The 26,720-nt window shown below is 37.8% G+C and overlaps 1 protein-coding gene across 1 annotated transcript; it reads left to right on the forward strand.

The window, feature by feature from the left end:
- Window positions 1–4,132: 4,132 nt before the first annotated feature.
- Window positions 4,133–7,579, forward strand: LOC107952005 (squamosa promoter-binding-like protein 9). The gene is made up of 3 exons (XM_016887217.2): window positions 4,133–4,667; window positions 6,326–6,465; window positions 6,554–7,579. Exons 1-3 carry the CDS (start codon window positions 4,264–4,266, stop codon window positions 7,177–7,179), a joined length of 1,170 nt encoding a protein of 389 aa, XP_016742706.1. The 5' UTR covers window positions 4,133–4,263; the 3' UTR covers window positions 7,180–7,579.
- Window positions 7,580–26,720: the final 19,141 nt, after the last annotated feature.

Here is a 26,720-nt window from a genome sequence, read left to right on the forward strand (position 1 = left end):
CAAAATCCCGAGTCCGATAGCTGACGAACCCAAAATCTATAAAACAGAGAATCAAAGAAACGGAGTAAGCATTTAATGCTTAGTAAGTTTGAGCCATGAAATTAGACACAACCAAAGTATAGCAATCATATGGCTAAACGGATAATCTCATATGCACAAATTCTCAATATCATACTTACTTCACATTACCAATCCTTATATTCATACACAAAAGATCAACTTAGCCAAGGCCGGAAGCTCATTAATTTACTTGAGCGAATATTATTTAAACGGAATCACCACCCTAATGCATATACGAAATGTACCTCATCGTTGGGTTTCACGAGCGTATCAATTTAAATTATTACAGCAAGATCACTCGTTCCCAAACCAAGTACCTTCGAAGTTTAGCTGGATATAGCCACTAGCTCAAATGCCTTCGGGACTTAGCCCGGTTATAGTAACTTGCACAAATGCCTTCGGGACTTAGCCCGGTATAATAACTCGCACAAATGCCTTCGGGACTTAGCCCGGAATTAGTAGCTCGCACAAATGCCTTCGGGACTTAGCTCGGAATTAGCCACTAGCTCAAATGCTCTCGGGACTTAGCCCGGTTATCATCCGAACATTCATGCACATATCAATAAATCATGACACATCTAATTTCATTTTCACAATTAGAGTTCAAACACAAGTCACGTATTAAGCATTCCCATTTCGGCTCACTAGCCACATACAAACAGCATGGTTTAGTTTGCTTTATAACACGATCTCTATGCACATACATTATGACTTAATCAAATCATAAACTAAGTCTCATTGCTCGAAAACTTACCTCGGATGTGGTCGAACGTTTTCAGCGGCTATTCGATAACTTTTTCCTTTCCCTTATCCAACTGTGGTCCTCTAAGCTCTTGAGCTAATTCAAACAAATTTAACTTATTAAAGTCTCATTATGCTAGCTTATGGCCGAATATGACAAGGAGCTTGATAGGTCATATGGCCACCTTTTAGCTCAAATACACAATGGTCATGCGCATTTTTAATCACATTAAGCAATTTAACACAATTCATTTGAACATCAAAAGAGAACCTCAAGGTACTTAGCCCATATATACATTAGGCATTAAAGTCACATATATATATGGAAATCATGAATCAAACTCAACATTTTAGCCCACACTCTCTTTTAGCCGATTATCTAAGCCAAGATAAAAGCATCAATATGCTTGCCTCTAACCGAACACATGCAACACCAAATGCTTGCCTCTAACCAAACACATACAACACCAACCTATCTCATGTGGCCGAATATACATGTCTAGGTTGAGGCCGAGTATATGCTTAATACTTCCTACAAATATGGTTACTTGTATTGACTACATACCATTTTGTTTCAAATTCAAAACTCGGCTAATACACATATACACACTAGTAAATCAAACACTAACATTTGCACTTCACCTTACTACCATTTCTCATCTAAATAACGTGAACAACAACCACATTTCTCTTCTACTTCCTACTATGGCTGAATGCATCACAACACCATACCATTTCAATTTTGGTCATGGTTAAACAAAGAACTTAATGTCTCACTCAAAAATGCTAAAAAGAAGATTCAAGAGTCATCAATCCACCATCACATGCATCATTACAAAGCTTTACTTTTAGCATGGAAATGACATCAACACCAATCCACCTTAGCCGAATATCATCTCCATGACATAGCAAAGATTTGAACCATGGGCTAGTTAGAACTCAAGCTAACAACTAAAAACATGTATGAGTCTCATGGCACAACATCAAACATACCTTATCCTAGACACAAGTATGGCCGAACCTCCTCCTAATCCTCTTTCCAAACCAAACATGAAGCAAGAGCTCCTTCCTTCTTCCTTAGAACTTTCGGCCAAAAGAAAGGAAAAAGGATGGACACTTTTTTTTTCTTTGTTTTCATCATATTCCCTTTCATTATTTTATTACCATGCTCCTTATTTTATTTTTCCTAACATACATCACTAACATAACATGTTTGTGACATGTTTCCACCCATAGCATGGCCGGCCACTATGCTTTAATTTGGCTAATTTGACATGCAAGGACAAGCACTTTCCCACATATATTAATAGGCCTCTTTAACACTTGCCTAGCATATTTCTAAATTGTCTCACATAAGTCCCTACTAATAAATTTCACATACACTGACCAAATTAAAGTATGGAACTATCACACAAGCATTTACGCACATCATAAACACAGAATATAACCTTTAATTTTTTTATAAGACTCGGTTTCGTGGTCCCGAAACCACTTTCCGACTAGGGTCAATTTAGGGATGTCACATTTCCACCTTTAGAATATTTGCACTTTTGATCCTTTAATTTTTTAAATTTACAATTTAGCCCCTCAACTTTTGCTTAATTCCATTTTGACAATCACTTTTCACTTCTTTACAATTTAGTAAATACCTCAAATTTATTTTTCTCAATACATGAGTCCTTTCAATTGCTTTTGCTATCCAACTACCTTCTCTACTAACATTAATAATTTCTATTTTATTTCCTTCGAAAATTCTAACGTATGTCATCTTGTATTAGCACTATTCTCGACTCAAGGTGTTAGGGATATTACACCTATCTTCATTTAGTGATGGCAAAAAAATACAAAAGCGATATGTTTTAATTTTATAGGGTCTAGTTTTTTTTTTGAATCAGGTTTGAGGTAGGTCGAGTCAAATTAATTTTTATAAATGGTCGAATTGAATAAGGTTCAAATTTAGGGTGAAAATGCCCCATTTTCTCCCAAAATATTTGCAAAATTTCCCTTCTAAATTTATAATATTACTTTGGTTAAATTTTCTCACCAACATCATTTTACCACCATTATATTACTTCTATCTGTCACCTAAGTAAGTTTCTTTCCCCTCTCATTCTTTTCTTTTAATTTCTTTTCTTTTCTTTTATGTGTTGTAAACCACAATATATATTAGGACACACTTATTCAAATATTTTTGTATTTTACCATCTTAATCTTAATATTTATTATAAATCACAAAAGCTCCAAACCAAAAAACAGAACAAATCCAATAGTAAGTGTCAAAACCTTTCATTTCATTTTTTTAAAAAAAATAATTAATCACAATTTCACAACATGGGTTCATTTTGGATTGGGCAGACTATTAATTTTTAGGTTCAAATTTAAGATAGGTTAAATTTTTTAAAAGTCAATATTGGGATCGAGGTATAACAGTAGAGCATCGAGTCAGAATTTAGATAGACAAAAATTGAGTGGCCCATTTCATTGCCATCACTACCTTTACGGTACCTCATTTTATCATATTGTGTTTCTTTCTAGGGTAAACTACAACTAAATTCATTAAACTAATAATAAGTTTACATTTTAGTCATTTAATTTTAAAAAGTTACAAAAATGTTCATTGAATTATTAACCTTTTTTTTAGTCACTACTATTTTTTTAACAAAAAAGTTCAACTAGTAAGCTCAAAGCGACAATTCGACAATGGATATGGTAGATTAGTATTCATTGACGAGTAAAAGAATGTTTTAAGTCAATCTGACAATCAATGTTGGAAATCAGATAACAAGAATGTTTTAAGTCAATCTGACAATCAATGTTGGAAATCAGATAACAAATTTTGTTTAGATTTTGATTCGTAAATTCGAGAAGTTTAAAGTTGTTTCATACAACAAAATTGAACTATAGAAGATAAAAGAAATGATAGATTTATACGAATAGAGAAAACTGCACAACAATAATTTAATAACTAATGATTTAAATAAAAAATTTCAAATAATTAAATAACTATTTTATCACTTTTTAAAATTTAATAATAATAAAAATTAAATTTATTAAGAGTTCAATCACCTTCAATGTAATTTATCCTTCTTTCTAAATAGTGAAGACAGGGTCGACTTCTGTTTCTTTTGAGTTGTTTTACTCTTTCCTGATAAACTATTTTAGTTTAGGCGACTGACACAGCCCCTCAAACCATACATCCCTCGCTGGCATGGACCAGTTTCATTGTCAGCCTATCAGCCATCAGGTGACCAACTTTCCACACACTCTTCTACTTTACTTTTTTTATTGAATAAACTTATTATAAACTAGTACTTGATAGAATAAACAAAGAAGAAAGTAACTTTTTTTTTTTTGGGGGGGGGGGTGGGGAAGTGTTAGAGAGATAAGAAAGAGCACATTTTCTATCTTATTTTCGTAACCCAGAAAAACAAAAACCCCATGAAGGGGCACTAGGCAAAACTCATGGAAATGGGTTCGGGCTCTTTGACTGAGTCGGGCGGTTCTCCCACCAACTCTTCCGCCGAGTCACTCAACGGCTTGAAGTTCGGTAAAAAGATCTACTTTGAGGATACAGCCGCTGTCGCCGCCGCCGCTGGTGGTAAAAGTGTTGGTGGTGGTGCAAACATAGGGACTCCATCCAAGTCCGGTCCAGCATCTTCAAGCTTAGCCGGGTCGTGTAGGAAAGCCAGGGTTGATGGAATGGCGCAAGGGGTTCTGCCTTCTAGGTGTCAAGTAGAAGGGTGTAAAGTGGATCTGAGTGATGCTAAGGCTTACTATTCAAGGCATAAGGTTTGTTGTATGCACTCTAAGTCATCTAAAGTCATTGTTGCTGGTCTCGAGCAAAGATTTTGTCAGCAGTGTAGCAGGTCAGCCCCCCAAATACCTCCAAGCTTGCTCTCTTGTTTGATGTTTCTCCTTTTATTTCCTAACTTCTAGTCTTGCTTCGGTTTGTTCGGTCTTTTCCCCTCTCAAGTAGTTTATTAAGGAACTTATTAAGTAGTTTTTTTAAAAAAAAAAAAAGAAAATTAATGTTCTGTACCTTTGATTGATGGTTTTGAGCTGTATTCGGTTTAAATTTTGATTCAAATTTTCTTCCTTTAATTGTATCGGGCTTGATGGCTTTCTGTGTGATGTTGGGAAGTTTGTTACGCTCTGATATTTATTAGTTTTGAGTTTCTCTGTTTAGTGGGAAGAGATATGTTGGCTTGAGTTATGAACCTATTTTTGTGGTTCTGGATTGGGATTGCGTTTTTCGATTTATTCTGTTAGTTCAGTGCTTGTTTGGGCTTAATTGACCTCTGTTTAAGTTACTTTAGACTTAACTACTCTAAATATTTTTGTTTCTTTGTTTTAATTTCATAAAAACTGAGGGGGCAGGATTGTGGTTTCTAAGTGCCTTTTTTCATTTTTGGTTCTGTGTGACTGGATTTATGGGATGGATTCCATTCTAGTAACGTTATGGAATTTATTGGTTGTGTTTCCTTGCTTGGTTGCTTAGCTATTAATTGGTGCCATAAAATTTTTATGCTTTTTATTTGTCTTCGCTTACATGATTTTGTCACGATGGTAAGATCCTTAGTTTACTAGTTTCATAGAAGCTAGCTAATGTTGCTTATACTCTCTCCAAAGAGAATACAAATATATGGAGCATTGAGTGTAAGTTTTGGTGATTATCTTGTTTTGGCATTTATGTAGGCTGATTAAAATTTTCCATAAAATTCTATGATTCGTGGTTTATGGACATATTTCTGAAGCTATTTGGCTTATTTTCTTTTTCCAATTCTACATCCCTAAATTGTCTTTTTTATGGTTAGAGGAGCATAGTCTGTTGTATATCAATGGTATGCATACCATCGAAATGTTTCTTGTACTATTTTTATACCGCTGATACCTTGTTCCATGCCTGAGCTCTTTAGTTCCATATTAAAAATTGGGAAACTATGAGATGACTGTGGGACCTCGACTAGTTGAGCATTCTTTAATAGTCAGATAAAAGCAATGCATATCATGTAATAGCTATTTCAATTCTATGAAAATAAAATAATTTTTGTTATCTTTAGATGGAATCTCATGCATATAGAGAAGCCAACTGTTTAAGGATGTATTTGTGTGTGTGTTAGGATTTAAAAAATGTCAGGGGCGGTCAGGCCATTCCTAGTAAGAACACTGTATGATGTTTTCTTTGTTTATTTTGAATGGTTAATCATACATACATTTTGCTTTTTCGAGGTAGATTGATTTTTTGATGGCTGCAAGAAGTAACAACGGACAACACTGGTGACTATGATAGCATCTCTCCTCATTTCTGAAAGTAACTAAAAAATTGACAGATTATGAATTTATGATATAGTGTGGCAACTTTCTTAATTCAGTATGTTATGTTGGAGGATTCTGAACTGTAATTATCCTTTGTTGTATGCCCATCTATGTTAATTCTTGTCGGGTTTGATTTCCTCTTTGCAATTAAATTTGGAATTTCCTTTTTGTACCAACGTTAACATCTTCTGTTGTAGTTTCTTTCCAGATTTCATCAGCTTTCTGAATTTGACAAAGGGAAACGGAGTTGTCGTAGACGGCTTGCAGGTCACAATGAGCGACGCAGGAAACCACCACCTGGATCATTATTTTCCTCTCCTTATGGCCGGCTTTCTTCCTCTATTATTGGTTAGATTGTGGTTACCGCTTATTTTTATAACTTTTCATTGCTTAGTAATTGCAAGAAAGGAATAAATTGGTCTCTGTTCTGTTACAGAAAATGGCAGTAGAGGTGGAAGCTTTATAGTGGATTTCTCAGCATACCCAAGGCTTTCAGGAAGGGATGCATGGCCAGCAGCTCGATCGTTAGAATGCATAACTGGAAATCGAAGCACAGCCACTGGAAGCTCATTTTCACATCCACGGCAAAACAACTCCAGCAAACCTCCTCATGACCATTTCTTGCAAGGTTCACCATGTGGGACTAGTTTCTCCAGCACTGGAATTTCTCCAGGAGAATGCTTCACAGGGTCTGGTGACTCAAGCTGTGCTCTCTCTCTTCTGTCAAATCAACCGTGGGGCTCCAGGAACCAGGCTTTGAATTTTTCTGTAAATGGCGTGATAAGTACTGAAGGGTCCTCTGCGGCACAACCAACAACGCTTCATGGTGCAGTTGTGAACCCTTATTCAAATGCCTCTTTGGATTTCAATGGCAGTGACACTGTTCGCAGTTCTCACAAGATGCTGCCACACCTAGATTTGGGTCAAATCCCAGACCCTGTTAACTGTCAATTCTCTAGTGACCTTGAGTTGTCTCAACAAAGCTGGAGGTCATATATGGAACATGAGCAGTCCGGGGCAGCCTATGACGACTCCATGCAGCATATCCACTGGACGCTCTAAGTTTGTCAGTCCTAAGGCCAGTTTTCATGCCCGGTTTTTTTGGTCATGTATGGCAAATGGTGTTTCTGGGCATCTGGTTTTATGGTTTTTAAGTCGGAGTTGGATAAACCCAAACTATCCCTCGTATCTGCTTGCTTAAGGTTTTAACATGATGGATACGAAGGTGTTCCCCTGGCCTTACTAATTAGCTGTCGAACCATATCCTTGCTTTAAATTTAGTTTAGCAAATTAGTTGGCAGTTGGCACTGACCAGAAAGAATGGTTTGAATAGTAGCTATTAAAGACTGTATCCAGTCCTAGGACCAACTATTTATGCCATCATTTGTTAACAAGAGTACGCATGTGGGGTTGCCATCACAATCATCTCTCAATTAAAAAAAGAAAAAATCTTTTAATGATATATATTTCTACCACCATTGGCATATGCCAAGCAGCACCAGCTAAGCAACTTTATGAACCTAAAAAACTGGCCCCCAAAAGCTGAAACTTGTATGAATGGTAGGCTTGAATACTAGTATGAAACAGATAATTGTATTCCTAATCATTGTCGGATAAGGTGTCAAAACCCCACGAACTTATTTTCTTTTCTTTTTATTTTTTAAATAAAGGAACATTTCATTCATAAAGAAAACTTAGAAATAGGTTCGATACGTGGTAAGTCCTGCCTTAATAGCATTAATAAAACTAAGCATAAAATTAGGAAGTTCATAATAAATAACAATGTCAAGCAATATATCTTGAGAAAAAAAGTTTTGGGAAGATTGGGTTGTTGCGTGCCAACATGTTTATGTAGCGATTTCTTTTAGAAACATGAATCTGTTGGTTACGGTAGAAGAGTTCTGCAACCCGCAACCAATGGTTGGAGTGAGATATTTGCACAAATAGCTATAGGAAGCATAGAAATGGAAGTAGCGGTATCCACTTCAACAATGATAAAATCAATATTTAAAGTTTTAGCCAAGGACAGGCCATGACGAAGAACCCAGAGTTCCACTATCATATTTGTTGTGAAGCCAAGAACAATTTGTTTACTCATTGGCAAAGTCAATTTTTCTTTCTTGATAAAAGCATACACTTATAACTAAAATAAAAGGTGTTAGGACAGTTACCACCATCGGTCCAAAATCGATTTGGGTTTGGGCCGGCATTGGCCCAAACCCACGAGGTCGCACACTGAACTTGCACGATAGGATTGTCGGCACAAACACACGACGTTGTAGATTGAGCTCGCATGATAAGATCGCGGATTGAGCTCGCAGCTCGCTTGTCGAGCGTACTCCTCTGCGATGTTATATGTGCATGAGAATGCGTAACACGTGTTCAACCTAGAGTAGGGTATGTGTCTGTATGAATAGAGCCTATCATCTCAATGAACAGTACCTATATTATATAAATAGACAAACATCATCAAGAAAAAGGGAAAGAGAGAAAAATACCTCAACAATTAGTGCGGTGAGCGTGGAAAATTTCTAATCTTTAAAACTTCAGTTTGTTAAAAATTGAAATGGCTCATCCCAATGAGAATTTCCCTATCAATTTTTTCACAGGACAACTGGAGTCTCTGGTGCTGGTAATTAATCTAGTGAAACGAACCTATTTGCTAGTTTGTTTGCAGACCGACCAAAGAGTTTAGGTAATTTGACTCATGCAGGAGCCTCAAATTCTTTAGACCTGAACATCCCCTTTGGCCAGGGATTGTCATTTCCTTCTGATCAAGAGGCATCCCCACAACAATTTGTTGCTCTACAGGAACAATTGAAGTTGATGAGAGAGCAAATGGTTGTGTAGAATGCTAGATTCGAGCAGCAACAGATGTTCCAGCAAGAGTTGTTGAAGCAAAATGAAGAATTAAGAAAGAAGGAATAGTCTGACAATTCTGATCTTCATAGTAATAGTAACATGCGAGAAAATGGTTTTGGGATGCATGCAAAGCCATGGTAGAATGAGATGGATGCCTTGCGTAGGAATGTTTGGACTTTGCATCTTAACTCCTAAGATATGGATTGATTATTTTGTTCTAACAACCCACTAGCTCTTGAAATTGCAACTATGAGCCTGTCGGATGACTTTAACGTCCCCAAGGAGATGTTTGAAGGGAGAAGGGACCCTAGAGTGCAACTCATGCAATATAACAATTATACGAATGTGTTGGGAGCTTTTGATGCTACGAACTATAAATCCTTCTCAACAACCCTTAATGGAAATGTAAAAGACTGATGTTTGTCCCTCCCACAAGGTTCCATTCAAAGTTTCTTGTAGCTAGGCTAGATGTTTTTAGGGAGATTTCGAGCACATAAGACGATAATGAGTACTCATATGGGTTTGATATCTGTCATGCAAAGAGAGGGAGAGAGCTTGCAAGATTCTATTAAATGCTTTCATACAGTGACATTGAACACGAAAAATCTGGAGGATCAGTGGGCCATTGACGCTTTCATTTTGGGAGTTTTAAATAGGCATGTCCAATATTCATTCACTGACAACAGGTCGCAGAGCCTAGCAGATATATACAAAAGAGCTCACAAGTTCGCTGAGGTAGAAGATATCAAAAGAGCAGCACACGGTACATTCCAAAGAGATGATAGACATTCGAGGAATAGAGAGGGAGTTTACGCCTATTAAGGCTCCTTTTCTCAGAATCTGCAAGTACAAGATAGGGGATAGCAGAAGGGATAGTCACAAAATGATTCATCTAGGACATTCCAAAGATCCCAACCAGGGCATGAAAGAAGGTACCCTCCTTATGGTAAATTTGATGGTTATACTCCTTTGAATGCTGCGTGCACGTATATTCTTAGTTAGGTAAAGAGTCTAGGCATTTTGCCAACACCTCCTCCTATGAGGTATAATACGAGAAGATCAAACTCGAGGGACAGATGTGCCTTTCATGAGAATGGAGGGCATAAGACTGAGGATTATTTTTCCCTAAAGGACGCTATAGAAGAAGTAGTTAGGAATGGTGAGTTAAAGGATTTTTTTGCTTAGCGTACTGATCAGCCAGAACAGAGTTCATTGATTGAGGCTAAAGGTAAACAGAATATGAGTGGAACTATTCATATGGTAATTGGGATAGATGAAAATTGGACAACTTCCAATACGAAGAGAAAGACTCATCTTAGGAGTGTTATGTATGTTAGTTCGCCAAAGAGATTTTGTTAGTAGGAAAAATAGAGAGTGGACTTTAGCAATGACGATGAACAACTAATTTTCGATGAAGAGGGGAATGATCCAATGGTTGTGTCGGTAGCTATTGTAGGTTTTGAAGTAAAAAAAATACTCGTGGATAGTGGCAGCAGAATTGAGGTGTTAACATGGGGGCTTATCAAAAAATAGGGTTAAAGGAGCAAACATTGAAAAAGGTGAGCCCGCTGTATGGCTTTGCGAACTATCCTATTGAGGTAAAGGGTTGCATCACTTTACCTGTTACCTTGGGAGATGGTGAGCATACCACAACGGAGTACATCTAGTTCTTTGTTGTTGATCACCTTATGGCGTACACTGCTATTTTTGGACGTCCCATAATTAGAATGGCTAAGATGATGATCACAACTTTTTGCATGAAGATTAAGTTCCTTACAAGAACAGGGTAGGGTTCAAGCAGTCTAATCAGCGAACAACCAAGTAGTGCCACATGCTATCAGTGAAGCAAACACACGAACATGTATAGCAGGGACAAAGCTCACAGTGAGCAAGCTAGAAGAGTCAGGTTTTGGATTTAGACAGTTTGAATGGTAGAAGCGAACAGAGAGTGAAGAAACCAGAAGCAGTAGAGACTATGGAAACTTTGTAGTTGTACAAGGTGGTGAGAATTTCGTCGGCGTTAGTAGTGGAGGAAAGGCAAGATCTAATTTAATGTTTAAAGGTAAATTTTGACATTTTTACGTGGTCGGCTGTGGACATGTCGGGGGTGGATCCTGAGGTAATCGTTCATCGATTAAATATTTTTCCTGAGGCTAAGCCAATTAAATAGAAGAATTAAAAGTTTGCTCTGCAGGTTATTGAGGCTGTGAGGGAAAAGGTGCAAAAACTCTTGTTAGTTGGATTCATCAGAGAGGCCGCATACCCAGATTAGGTCTCAGATGTGGTGACGGTGAAGAAAGCTAATGGTAAATGGAGAATGTGCGTTGACTTCACCAACCTCAAGAAAGTTTGCCCTAAAAATAGTTTTCCCATACTATCAATTGATAGATTGGTTTATGCAGCTTTGGGGTATAGGTTTATGAACTTTATGGATGCTTCCTCAGGGTATAATTAGATTACTATGGCCTAAGAGGATTAAGACAAGACGAATTTTATTATTCAAGAAGGTTTATTTTGTTATCGTGTAATGCCCTTTGGTTTGAAGAACACAGGTGCGATTACCAGAGGCTAGTGAACATAATTTTTAGAGATCAGATTGGGCGCAGCATGGAAGTTTATGTTGGCAACGTGTTGGTAAAAATTTCTACCCTTTGTGAGCATGTTCAAAATTTGTCTGAGGCGTTCGCGGTATTATGTAACACCCTTAACCCCTGTCCGACGCCGGAATAGGGTTACAGAGTATTACCGAACTTATCAATTACTATCATACATTTCATGTTCATTTCTCATATCTAAACAAAAGTCATTCAAATTCAATCATATAGTCTCTAACACGAGCCTTCAAGGCTTAAAACAAGTATTAGAAGTGGTTGGGGACTAAACCGAGTACTTAAGAGATTTTTTTAAATACATGGAAAATTTTTAAAGTGTAGGGGACACACGCCTGTGTGGCCAGGCCGTGTGTCTCACATGGCCAAGAGATACGCCCGTGTCAGAGGCCGTGTGGACATTCGAAATGGGATCACATAGCTGTGTCTCAGCCCATGTCTGACCCCGTGTAACTCACTGACTTGGCTTATACGGCCAGACAACATGCTCGTGTGCCAGGTCGTATACCCTTCGAAATGGTCTCACACACTTGTGTGCCGGGCCATGTGCTAGGCCATGTTAAAACTTAAGGGTATACTAACTTGTGCCACATGGCCAAGCCACATGCCCGTGTGTTAGAATGTGTGAAGCTACTGACTTGGTTTCTAAATAAGTATCAGGGGACACACGACCGTATCACCTGATACATGGCTGAGACACATGCCCGTGTAGACAAAAATAGGCCATTTTCCAAGCCATATTTCTCACCCAATGTGGTACCAACCTAAGCCAAACAATGTACATACAACCATGACAAGATAAGCATTCAAAACTAACCAATTCCAAGTCTATAACATGCAATATCCATATATTCACTTGACCACTTAAAAGCATACAACTAGTCATTCAAAACCATACCAATATCACTTCCAAAAGTTACCTAAATGGTCAAATGCATATATACACATTTGTGCCTAACACACAACATATATGCCATTTCTTAATATCAACCATATGATACTCAAAAGTTCCAAATCACAATTAAGGCATTTCCATGGCAATCCAAACAACATATAACATGGGACTAACCTCACATATAGACATACCAACATATACCAAATCAAGCCATATTAAATGACTAATTACATAACCAAAACATATAGGCTTTCATTAGCCAAAAGACCTATACATGCCATATAAGCAAAATACATAAAGTCCAAAAGTACCAAAAAGAGAATTTGACAGTGTGATGTAATCTCCGACAACTTCCAATTCGAGCGGGCTTTCGAAACTCTATAAAACACGGAAAAATAAATAGAGTAAGCAATTAAGCTTAGTAAGTTCGTATAACATAAAACTCAGCTTACCATTTAATCACAATTTAAGTAATTAAACATAGTATAATGCAACTCAATTTGATCAACAAGCCTAACATATATTCATCCACAAAGTTAACATGAAATCACAAATCTCATAAATTCAATTCTCACATGATTCCCGTAGATACTTGTACTGGTTTATATTGAATTCATATACTTCCGTAACATCACTATGCCCGTTGAACCATTTGGAATAATATCAGATACTTGGGTATCTCGCAAACCAAATGTCAATACATGGATGAAACCATTTCTATCTCATATCTCGTATAGATGCTCACTCTCGATCCATCACTGGGTCTGCTCACACAAGCTGATGGTCAAGTTGTAGTCACATGGTGCTACTCACACAAGTTGACAAGTAATTCCAACACATGCCAGAAAACTCAACCACCGGTAGAACGTACGGAACCAACATCAATAACACGGTAACCCCTAATAACATATCATTTATATCCTATCTATTCCTAAGGTTCATCCAGAATTTCATACATCGCCAAATCTTTGTCAAATATTTCCATGAAGTTGTATTCATCAAGAGTGTAATAATAAATCATTTAAAACACAATTACTTTAGTGCTTATTAACATACGAACTTACCTCGAATTATTGTGGAAAAAATCTACTGATCAATACACTACTTTATCTTTGCCTTGATCTAAATCTAAACGTGGCTTTTCTTGATCTATATAATCAAATTTAACTACTTTAAGTCTCATTCTATTCAACTCAATCCAAAAATTCATGTTATGACAAAATTACTATTTTTCCCCTAAACATTTAACTTCTTTACAATTTAGTTCATATGCAATTTAATCCACACCCATACTAATCGAATTCTATATATGTTCATAGCAGCCCAAACATTTCATTATTTCACACATTTCACCATAATTTTCACATTTTAGAAATAAATCCCTATTTGACATTTTCAACCAAAATCACTTTACAAAACTTGTTAACTATCACTAAACTTTGATTTTCATCCATCAAACATAAAAAAACAGCCCACATACATTCACAGAAAACTCTAGACTTTTAATAGTTTCAAAAATTAGTCCCTAGACTAGCTAGATTAAGCTACAACGACTCCAAAAACATAGAAATCATTAAAAATGGTTCAAAAATGCACTTACATGCACTAGGATATGTTAACCGAATGCTTGGATGGTCTTTAATGGCTTCTTAGTTGCTATTTTCGGTTGAAGAATGAAGAAGAAAGATGATACCTTTTCTTTTTTTACTTTAATTTTAGTTTATTTTATTAATTACTAAATTAACCTTATCATTAAACCATTAAAACCATTACAAGATGTCCAATTTTGTCCACCATTAATATTAGTGGTCTAATTACCATTTAAGGACCTCCACATTAAAGTTCCATAGCTATTAGACACCTTTAGCTATTAGAACACAACTTTTGCACTTTACACGATTTAGTCCTTTTTCACAAATTAAGCATACAAACGGTAAAATTTCTTAACGAAATTTTTATGCAATCATTCTATCATGCTGTAGACCTCAAAATAATAATAAAATAATATTTTAACTTTAAATTTGTAGTTCCAAAACCACTATTTTGATTTGATTGAAAACGAGCTGTTACATATCACAAGCTCATAACATGAAGCTGAATCCTGAAAAGTGTGCTTTTGGTGTTAAAGCTGGTAAAGTTTTAGGTTTCATGGTTTTAGAAAGAGGTATAGAGGTCAACCCAAAAAATATTCGTGCCATTTTAGATATGCCTCCCCAAAGACAATAAAATATATATAACATTTAACATATTTGATGTCGTTTATAATAGTTAAATGATAAAAAGACTAAAGATGGAACAAAGGCACAAATGAAAGGTAAAAGGATCATTCCATTTATAAAAGATGTTGTACAAAAAAGGAAGAAAATAGAAGAAAAGAAAGTACAAGGTAAGGTAAGGAAATCTCAGTTTCCTCTTTCATTAGGCTTGTCCGGAGGCTCGGTGAGAACTTCAGTTGTTTGGGGGTGACCTTCGGGATTTTGCTCCATGCCTACTAGGTCCCCTTCAACACTCTCAACAATGAGTATGGTAGGGTTGGAAGATACAATAGATTGTCTCCTCTCCTCTTGAAAGGCTTCCACTCTTCACCCTTGGGATTGTAAACGTCAAAGTTGAGAGAATCTATAAATATGCCCTTTAGACACTTGAAGTCTACTCTACTTAGGTTAATAAGACATACGACCACATGGGCATGCAAGTTTAAGTTTGCTTTTCATCTTAGAAGATTCTTGATGAGATTTTTTAGGTATCTTCTTGATATTTCCTGAGGGCCTCCCCTTGGGATTGGTGCAACTACTCCACCTCTAATTTGTGCCTTTCCTCTTGGGCCTTAGACCTCTCCTTGAAGGCATATTTTAATTCTCTAAGTGGCTAACCTTATTCTTAAGCTGATTGATTTCAGTTTGAGAATACCCATACTCGCTCTTCAAAGCTATAAGTTGGGTAGACAACCTCGCCATCATGCCACTCGAACTTGGGTACTTTCGATGAATATCAGCCAAGGCATTTTCCCTAGATCTTTTGAATCTTTCCAACTATGCTATTTTTCATTTATAACACCTGCTAGCATCCCGAAAAGCCCTACTTTAAAGGCTGTTGTAACACCCCGAACCCGAGACCGTCGCCGGAGTCGAACACGAGGTGTTAACAGACTTCAAACCACTTATTAAAAATTTCCCAGACAAGCTGCCAATCTGCATACTAGTCACTTTAAAAATCATATCTTGAGTTCTGAAACTCGAAATCCAGTTCCGTAAATTTTCCCCGGAACTAGACTCATATATCTATATGGTAGAATTTTTGTAGAATTTTTGGTCAGGCCAATTGGTACAGTTTATTAGTTAAAGTCGTCCCTGTTCCTCTAACCTTTGTGCATTACGACTTAGATATCTCCCTTTACAGAGCTTCAATACTTATGCCGTTTGTTTCTAATGAGACTAGACTCAAAAGAGAATCTATACATATAAGGCATGACTTCTAATTGTCTCTGATTAATTTATGGTGAATTTCTAAAGTCGGAATAGGGGATCCAGAAATCGCTCTGGCCCTGTTTCACAAGAGTTTAATTATCTCCTAACATACAGCTCATATGGTCGTTTCGTTTCTTCCATATGAAAATAGACTCATCGAGATTCGATTACATAATTTATTCATTATTTAATTCCATTCCTACTATTTTTAGTGATTTTTCAATCTCACATCACTGCTGCTGCCAGCATCTGTTACTAAAGCAACTATGCCTATTTCGTGATTTCTCCTTGATCTAACTAACAATTCATCATACATATCACAAATTATGATCATGAATAGCCATGCCAAAGGCTAATCATTGTCAAATATCTCCCTACTACACTATTGCCATATCATGAATTTTAACACCAAAAATAATCAACCATGACATATGGCATAAAAATCGAATAGGCCTCAACTATTATTCAACCAAAACCGAATTGGCCCAATATCAGTCATGACCACATTATAAAACCCATTTACTAAGATTTATAACTAAATATCATAGGACCCAAAGTCCAAATTAACATTTATGCCATTTTCGCATGGCTGAAAGTTTACATACCAAAGTTCAAACACAACATAATAGCCTATACATGCCGAAATGTTCTCCTAGACCGACTAAGAAGAAAGTACCAAAACTTGCTAGCTGGTGTGATGACTTCGATGACGGTCCCAAGCACGCAAAAAGACGAGTCCAAGAAACCTAAAGTAGGTGACAAGCAAACACCGAGTGAGTATATAACTCAGTAAGTCATAAGCATTACATAATCATCCATTAATAAATTATCACATGAGAAAACAAGTGAAAAGGGGTTAATTCTCTCCACCCATACCAACTATGCCATGATTCCTTAGACCTTTCGGCTCACTATCATACAAAGTACTACATCAATTTTTCATATGCTACTCAACATGGTATTTGAGGCATTTTCCATGGATGCTTTCATTCTCGTTACATTCATGCAACTAAATAACATTCCCTCTATTCCACGATGAATCTCATGTACGTCACTTCAAGTATAATTATCACATAGGTTCAAAACTTATCAGGCAAGAATTCCAAATATAAACATAACGTCTATTAGCCACGAGCTCAAGACACTTACTCGTCCGCTGTCCGTGACCAACTCAATAAGGTCGCACACTTAGTGTCAATAGTGCTTCAAAAACATATAGTAAGTCCGCACACTTAGTGTTATATAATCAAACTTGCACACTTAGTGCTTACATAATCAAACTCGAACACTTAGTGCTATATAATCAAACTTGCACACTTAGTGCTATGCAATTTAAACCCGCACACTTAGTGCCAATCTCATGATCATAATTGTTTATACCCGCACACTTAGTGCCGAAATCAACATCTCAATACACCTCACCTCTTTTCTTTTTCATTCAATACTTTCATCACCCCATGCATACGTGTATATATATATTTATCATTTCCTTCGACATAATTACATAGACATTATGACTATTTAAATCAATACCAAATATATGCTTAATGACTTACCTTGTGTTGGGTAAAATAACTCCAAGTCGACTACTCGATGATCTTCGATTTCCCCTTATTGGACGCCTCTCCTTTAGGATCTTGAGCTCATTCTAGCCATCTTCCAAGCGAAAATCAAATAACCAAGTCTCCCTTCCTTCTCTTCACTCACGGCAATTGCCAAGAAAAAAAAAAGATGAACACTCCCTCTTCCCTCCTTATTTTATTCACCTTTTTCCTTTTTTAATTCCTTTTTATTTTAATTGTTAACTAAACAAAACATATTAAATTAGAATAAGTGGAGCTCCATCACCCCTTGGCCTGCCACTCTACTTCTTTTGGGTAAATTGACATGCAAAACCACCCTTTTTGGTACATGCACTAATAGACCATTTTAAATTAGCCTATCATATTTCACCATGTCTCATATTGATCCCTATTCAATAATTTCTCATGCAATTGGCAAAATTAGGGAATGAAACCTCCACATGTGCATGTACACATATAATAAGCATAGAATATAGCAATTAATTATTTTTTTATGACTCGATTTTGTGGTCCCGAAACCACTTTCCGACTGGGGTCACACTATGGCTGTCACAACTCTCCCCCACATAAGAAATTTTCGTCCCCGAAAATCTTACCAGTAAACAATTTAGGATATCGATCCTTCATAGAGTCCTCAAGTTCCCAAGTGGCTTCTTCGATTCCGTGTTTATGCCACAACACCTTTACTAATGGGATTTTCTTATTTCTCAACTCTTTTACTTCACGCATCAAAATGCGAACCGGCTCTTCTTCATAACTCAAATTAGGCTGAATCTCGATCTCAGGTGGAGTGATTACGTGCGACGAATCGGACCTATATCGTCGAAGCATCGAGACATGAAAAACGTTGTGAATCTTTTCGAGCTCAGGGGGCAAAATTAATCGGTATGCAACTGGTCCAACTCGTTCGGATACTTCATACGGACCGATGAACCTCGGACTCAATTTGCCCTTACGACCAAATCTAAGCACCTTCTTCCAGGGTGAAACTTTGAGAAATACTTTGTCTCCAACCTGATATTCAATGTCATTTCTTTTCAAATCCGCATACGGCTTTTGACGATCCGAAGCGGCTTTCAAACTTTCGCGAATTACTCGGACTTTCTGCTCAGCATCCTTAATCAAATCAACCCCAAGGATCTTACTTTCACTAAGTTCAGTCCAAAATAATGGGGTACGGCATTTACGACCGTATAAAGCCTCGTAAGGTGCCATCTTAATGCTTGACTGAAAACTATTGTTGTAAGCGAATTCGAACAAAGGCAGATATCTTTCCCATGAACCACAAAACTCTAAAACACAACATCTCAACATATCCTCGAGTATCTGAATTATCCGCTCAGATTGGCCATCGGTCTGAGGATGGAATGCGGTGCTAAAGTGCATCTTGGCACCCAATGCTTCTTGTAATTTCTTCCAAAATCGCGAGGTAAATCTTGGGTCTCTATCCGACACGATGGAAATAGGTACCCCATGCAACCAAACTATTTGGGAGACATATAATTCTGCCAATTTATCGAGCGAAAAATCCGTACGGACAGGGATAAAATGAGCAGACTTGGTCAATCTATCAACAATGACCCAGACCGAGTCTTTCTTACTCTGAGTCAACGGTAACCCAGATACAAAGTCCATTGTTATTCGATCCCATTTCCATTCGGGTATCATGATTGGCTGAAGTAATCCCGATGGTACTTGATGTTCTGCTTTCACTTGTTGACATATCAAACGCCTTGAAACAAATTCAGAAATGTCTCGTTTCATACCGGGCCACCAAAATTGGCGTTTCAGGTCATTGTACATTTTAGTACTACCCGGGTGGATTGACATTCGACTACTATGAGCCTCGTTCAAAATCATCGAAATAAGTTCTGAATTTCTTGGAACACATAATCGACCTCTGAACGTCAAGCAATCATTGTCGTCAATCCGGAACTCCGATTCCTTATTCGAAGCACATTCAGCTCGTTTAGTGACCAATTCAGCATCGACTTTCTGGGATTCAAGTATTTGACGAATCAATAATGGTTTGGCCTCTAATTCAGCTACTAGCATCCCATCGGGTGAGACGGATAAGTGAGCATTCACCGCTCTCAAAGCAAACAGTGCTTTCTGACTTAAAGCATCGGCAACCACGTTAGCCTTTCCCGGGTGATAATCAATAACAAGTTCGTAGTCCTTCAACAACTCAAGCCAACGTCTTTGTCGTAGATTTAGATCTCTTTGAGTCATCGGATATTTTAGACTCTTGTGGTCCGAATAAATATGACACCTTTCTCCGAACAAGTAATGTCGCCATATTTTCAAGGCGAACACTATGGCTGCTAATTCAAGATCGTGGGTCAGATAGTTTCTCTCATGCGGCTTTAATTGTCTCGACGCGTAAGCCACAACTCGACCTTCTTGCATCAACACACAACCTAGCCCAAGTAAGGATGCATCACTATAAATGACAAACTCTTTGCCGGACTCCAGTTGTACTAGCACTGGAGCTTCGGTTAAACAGGTCTTTAGTCGATCGAAACTCTTCTGACAGTTTTCTGTCCATTCAAACTCAACATCTTTTTGGAGTAGTTTCGTCAACGGTGCAGCTATCATCGAGAAACCCCTTACAAACCGTCGGTAGTATCCGGCAAGTCCCAAAAAGCTCCTAACTTCAGTAATATTCCTCGGAGGTTTCCAATAGAGTATGGCCGAAATTTTGTTCGGATCCACTCTAACACCTAATGCGGACACCACGTGCCCCAAAAAGCTAACCTCTCTCAACCAAAATTCACATTTACTGAATTTTGCGTATAACTGCTTGTCTCGCAAAATCTGTAATACTAACCTCAAATGCTCGGCGTGTTCGGCTTCACCTTATGAATAAACTAAAATATCATCAATAAACACAACCACAAATCGATCCAAGTATGGCCTGAATACTCGATTCATTAAATCCATAAATACCGCAGGGGCATTAGTGAGCCCAAATGGCATCACTAAGAATTCGTAGTGACCGTACCTCGTTCTAAAAGCGGTTTTGGGTATGTCCGAGTCTCGAACCCTCAATTGATAATAACCAAATCTCAAATCTATCTTGGAAAATACTGAGGCTCCCTTTAATTGATCAAACAAATCATCAATACGTGGCAACGGGTATTTATTCTTTATGGTCACTTTATTCAACTGACGATAGTCGATGTACAATCTCATGGTTCCATCCTTCTTTTTCACAAACAATACGGGTGCGCCCCATGGAGAAAAACTCGGTGAGCGAAACCTCTATCCATCAATTCTTGCAATTGAACTTTCAATTCCTTTAATTCCGTTAATGCCAAACGATACGGGGCTATTGAGATTGGCGTGGTACCAGGTACAATCTTGATGCCGAATTCCACCTCTCGAACCGGTGGCAACCCCGGTAACTCCTCAGGAAAAACATCTGAATACTCACAAACCACTGGTACTGATTCAAGTTTCCTTTCCGTCTCTTTGCTATCAAATACATACGCAAGGTATGTTTCACACCCCTTTTTCACATATCTCTGAGCGGTCATTGAAGATATTATCGCTGGCATCCCCTTCAAATCGATAGACTCAACTCGGACTACCTCATCATTTGCACTCCTCAAATCGATGGTTTTTCTTTTGCAGTTCACCACTGCATCATGTACGGTCAACCAATCCATACCAAGAATAACATCAAATTCGTCAAACGGCAAAAGCATCAAATCTGTCAGAAAATAGAATTCTCGGATTATTAGAGGGCATCTCTTACACACTTTATCAACAAGTACGTATTGACCCAAAGGGTTTGACACTCGAATTACGAACTCAGTAGACTCAACAGGTAGAGTCTTACTGGATGCTAAGGTTTCACATACATATGAATGAGTCGAGCCTAGGTCAATCAATGCAATCACATTAGTATCAAAGAGAGTGAAAGTACCAGTGATGACGTCAGGGGAGGATGCCTCCTCTCGTGCGCGAATGGCATATGCTCTAGCAGGAGTACGGTCTCGGCTCGAACAACCGTATCAGAGGCCCCTCTCTGACTACCACCCCTACCCCCTGAAATTCTCGGTGGTCTACCTCTAGCTGTCATTCCACTAGGTCTTGCACCTTGCATCTTATTCTTCTCATCAAACTCCGTGCAATCTCTAATGAAGTGGTCCTTCGAACCGCATCCGTAACAGGCCCTGTTAGTAGACTTACCCCAACATTCACCTAGGTGTCGTCTTTCGCATTGGGGACATTCAGGTTTCTCTTGACGATTATTGCCTACACTAGCTACCGAAGTAGCTCGGGAGTCCGTCGATGGTCGTGCTCTGATGGAAATTCCCGCAGTCATCCTCGACTTATTAGTGTCCTCCCTGAACTTCTTTACAGCTGAGAACGGAGCTTTACCTGTCGATCTTTTATGATAGTCTCTAGCTTCAAATTCAGCCTTCTTCTTCTCCTTTCCAAGTTCTTCCGCCTTGCAGGCTCTTTCGACTAGTGTTACGAACTCCTTTATCTCCAAAATACCCACTAGTAGCTTTAAATCTTCATTCAATCCTTCTTCAAATCTTTTGCACATAGCAACCTCATCAGCCACACACTCCCGGGCATACCGACTGAGTCTTACGAACTCATGTTTGTATTCAGATACTGTCATACGGCCTTGCTTGAGTTCCAAGAATTCCTTACGTTTTTGATCGATGAACCGTTGACTAATATATTTCTTTCGAAATTCCGTTTGAAAGAAATCCCAAGTAACTCGTTCGTTTGGGACTATGGAAATCAAGGTCCACCACCAATAGTAGGCTGAGTCTCGCAACAAGGATACAGCACACTTTAGACATTCATCGGGTGTACATGACAGTTCATCAAACACCCGAATGGTATTATCAAGCCAGAACTCGGCCCTTTCGGCATCATCAGTAACTATGGCCTTGAACTCCTCGGCCCCACGCTTCCTAATCAAGTCTATAAGTGGCTTACTCAGCCTCACAGGATCAGTAACTGATGGCATTACGGGCTCTTGGGGTGGATTATTCAAATTCGGGAATGGTTGGACAGCCGGATTGGTTCGGGCATATTGCGCGACCCACTCATTCATCATGGTGAAGAAGGCTTGTTTTGCCTCCTCACCTTGATTATTCGCAGATGACTGAGGTTCAACAGGCGGCGTTCCTTGCGCAGGAGCAGCCGCTACACTTTCAACGTCATCCGCTAAGGTTCTCTCCACACTGAGATCCATTTACTAATCAAAACAAAAATTTTTAACCGTCAGAAGTCATCACACATTTAAACATTAACATTAACGCATGTATAGCTAGACTCATACGCGCTACGGTAGTCCTAGAACCGACTAAACCATAGCTCGGATACCAATTAAATTGTAACACCCCGAACCCGAGACCGTCGCCGGAGTCGAACACGAGGTGTTAACAGACTTCAAACCACTTATTAAAATTTTCCCAGACAAGGTGCCAATCTGCGTACTAGTGATATGAGTTCTGAAACTCGAAATCCAGTTCCGTAAATTTTCCCCGGAACTAGACTCATATATCTATATGGTAGAATTTTTGTAGAATTTTTGGTCAGGCCAATTGGTACAGTTTATTAGTTAAAGTCGTCCCTGTTCCTCTAACCTTTGTGCATTACGACTTAGATATCTCCCTTTACAGAGCTTCAATACTTATGCCGTTTGTTTCTAATGAGACTAGACTCAAAAGGGAATCTATACATATAAGGCATGACTTCTAATTGTCTCTGATTAATTTATGGTGAATTTCTAAAGTCGAAACAGGGGATCCAGAAATCGCCCTGGGCCTGTTTCACAAGAGTTTAATTATCTCCTAACATACAGCTCATATGGTCGTTTCGTTTCTTCCATATGAAAATAGACTCATCTAGCTTCGATTAAATAATTTATTCATTATTTAATTCCATTTCTACTATTTTTAGTGATTTTTCAATCTCACATCACTGCTGCTGCCAGCATCTGTTACTAAAGCAACTATGCCTATTTCGTGATTTCTCCTTGATCTAACTAACAATTCAACATACATATCACAAATTATGATCATGAATAGCCATGCCAAAGGCTAATCATTGTCAAATATCTCCCTACTACACTATTGCCATATCATGAATTTTAACACCAAAAATAATCAACCATGACATATGGCATAAAAATCGAATAGGCCTCAACTATTATTCAACCAAAACCGAATTGGCCCAATATCAGTCATGACCACATTATAAAACCCATTTACTAAGATTTATAACTAAATATCATAGGACCCAAAGTCCAAATTAACATTTATGCCATTTTCGCATGGCTGAAAGTTTACATACCAAAGTTCAAACACAACATAATAGCCTATACATGCCGAAATGTTCTCCTAGACCGACTAAGAAGAAAGTACCAAAACTTGCTAGCTGGTGTGATGACTTCGATGACGGTCCCAAGCACGCAAAAAGACGAGTCCAAGAAACCTAAAGTAGGTGACAAGCAAACACCGAGTGAGTATATAACTCAGTAAGTTATAAGCATTACATAATCATCCATTAATAAATTATCACATGAGAAAACAAGTGAAAAGGGGTCAATTCTCTCCACCCATACCAACTATGCCATGGTTCCTTAGACCTTTCGGCTCAATATCATACAAAGTACTACATCAATTTTTCATATGCTACTCAACATGGTATTTGAGGCATTTTCCATGGATGCTTTCATTCTCGTTACATTCATGCAACTAAATAACATTCCCTCTATTCCACGATGAATCTCATGTACGTCACTTCAAGTATAATTATCACATAAGTTCAAAACTTATCAAACAAGAATTCCAAATATAAACATAACGTCTATTAGCCACGAACTCAAGACACTTACTCGTCCGCTATCCGTGACCAACTCAATAAGGTCGCACACTTAGTGTCAATAGTGCTTCAAAAACATATAGTAAGTCCGCACACTTAGTGTTATATAATCAAACTCGCACACTTAGTGCTTACATAATCAAACTCTCACACTTAGTGCTATATAATCAAACTTGCACACTTAGTGCTATGCAATTTAAACCCGCACACTTAGTGCCAATCTCATGATCATAATTGTTTATACCCACACACTTAGTGCCGAAATCAACATCTCAATACACCTCACCTCTTTTCTTTTTCATTCAATACTTTCATCACCCCATGCATACGTGTATATATATTTATCATTTCCTTCGACATAATTACATGGACATTATGACTATTTAAATCAATACCAAATATATGCTTAATGACTTACCTTGTGTTGGGTAAAATAACTCCAAGTCGACTACTCGATGATCTTCGATTTCCCCTTGTTGGACGCCTCTCCTTTAGGATCTTGAGCTCATTCTAGCCATCTTCCAAGCCAAAATCAAATAACCAAGTCTCCCTTCCTTCTCCTCACTCACGGCAATTGCCAAGAAAAAAAAAGATGAACACTCCCTCTTCCCTCCTTATTTTATTCACCTTTTTCCTTTTTTAATTCCTTTTTATTTTAATTGTTAACTAAACAAAACATATTAAATTAGAATAAGTGGAGCTCCATCACCCCTTGGCCGGCCACTCTACTTCTTTTGGGTAAATTGACATGCAAAACCACCCTTTTTGGTACATGCACTAATAGACCATTTTAAATTAGCCTATCATATTTCACCATGTCTCATATTGATCCCTATTCAATAATTTCTCATGCAATTGGCAAAATTAGGGAATGAAACCTCCACATATGCATGTACACATATAATAAGCATAGAATATAGCAATTAATTATTTTTTTATGACTCGATTTTGTGGTCCCGAAACCACTTTCCGACTGGGGTCACACTAGGGCTGTCACAGTTGTGCTTGAGAGATGAGATTTTTGAAATTTGAGCCATAAGGGAAAAAGGGTTTTCACAAGACTAGGAAGAAAGGTAAGAAGAGAAGGCTTCTCTTAATTGCGATGGCAGCAAGCTTAAATGTAACAACCCAATTTAGGGCATAGTCGGAATAGTGGTCTCGGGACCACAAATTCAAAGTTATAAAATTATTTTTATTATTTTTATGAGGTTATGGTACGATTATATAAGTGCATGTAAATTTTAGTTAGTTAATTTTAGCGATTTCTAGTCCAATTTCGAAAAATGACTAAATCGTATAAAAGGCAAAAGTTACATTGTAGTACCCAAATGTGGTAAATAGCTAGAGAATCAAAATTAAGGGCTTTTAAATGGAAATTGCACCATTTTTGTAACACCCCTATCCCGTAACCGTCGCTAGAATAGGTAAGGGGCATTACCGGACTTGTAACTCATGTCAGAACAGTAAAATTTTGAACTTTTTCTTGAAATAAAGATCGTTCATTTAAATAAGTACTAAGCACAGCCAGAGGTAAAATTTAAACTTCAGTAAGTAAACATTCAAAAGATGCCATTTTCGCATGGCTTATATACATTAACAAAAATTATTCTTCCGCCACTAGTCTATTCTATACATGCCATAAAATAATTCTAAATATAACAGTAACAAGCGGTGGATAGTGATAGTGTGACTAGTTGCTGACGATCCCCGAGCCTGTAGCTTCGCAATGAGATCTATAAAACAGAGGAAACAGAGTAAACGGAGTGAGCATTACAATGCTTAGTAAGTTTTAAGCAGTGTCAACAGATAACAATCAAATTATAACATAGTTGTTCGTATATTTTATTTCACTCTTCCTTCGGGCATACCATCCCTTTACCGAATGTGCACATCTCATCATATACAATAGGCAGATAAACTCTCACATAAAAGTGAGCTCATGTGACATAGATATATTGTATGATTTCACATAACCTCTCACACTAATCCGATGTCACATAATCATAGGAATAGTCTCATAGATTGCTCTCGTATGCATCACATAACTACCTTATGATTTAGTTCAAATCAAGCTCACATATAAACTTGGAGTACATACCTGTTTAACCTTTCGCATTGAATATATTTATAAGCAATTCTTATTATGAAGTCTTACAGCTTTAACCTCTACTTGGATTATCGACGAGACCTTTAGCTCAGATGAAATCTCCACACGAAGTTATCGGGTCTTACCCGGACAAAATCTCCACACGTAGTCATCGGGTCTTACCCGGACATAATCTCCACACGTAGTCATCGGGTCTTACCCGGAATATATTTCCAAGTTTCA

The sequence above is a fragment of the Gossypium hirsutum genome, chromosome A04 (genome assembly GCF_007990345.1).
Source record: "Gossypium hirsutum isolate 1008001.06 chromosome A04, Gossypium_hirsutum_v2.1, whole genome shotgun sequence".
Classification (NCBI taxonomy): Eukaryota; Viridiplantae; Streptophyta; class Magnoliopsida; order Malvales; family Malvaceae; genus Gossypium; species Gossypium hirsutum.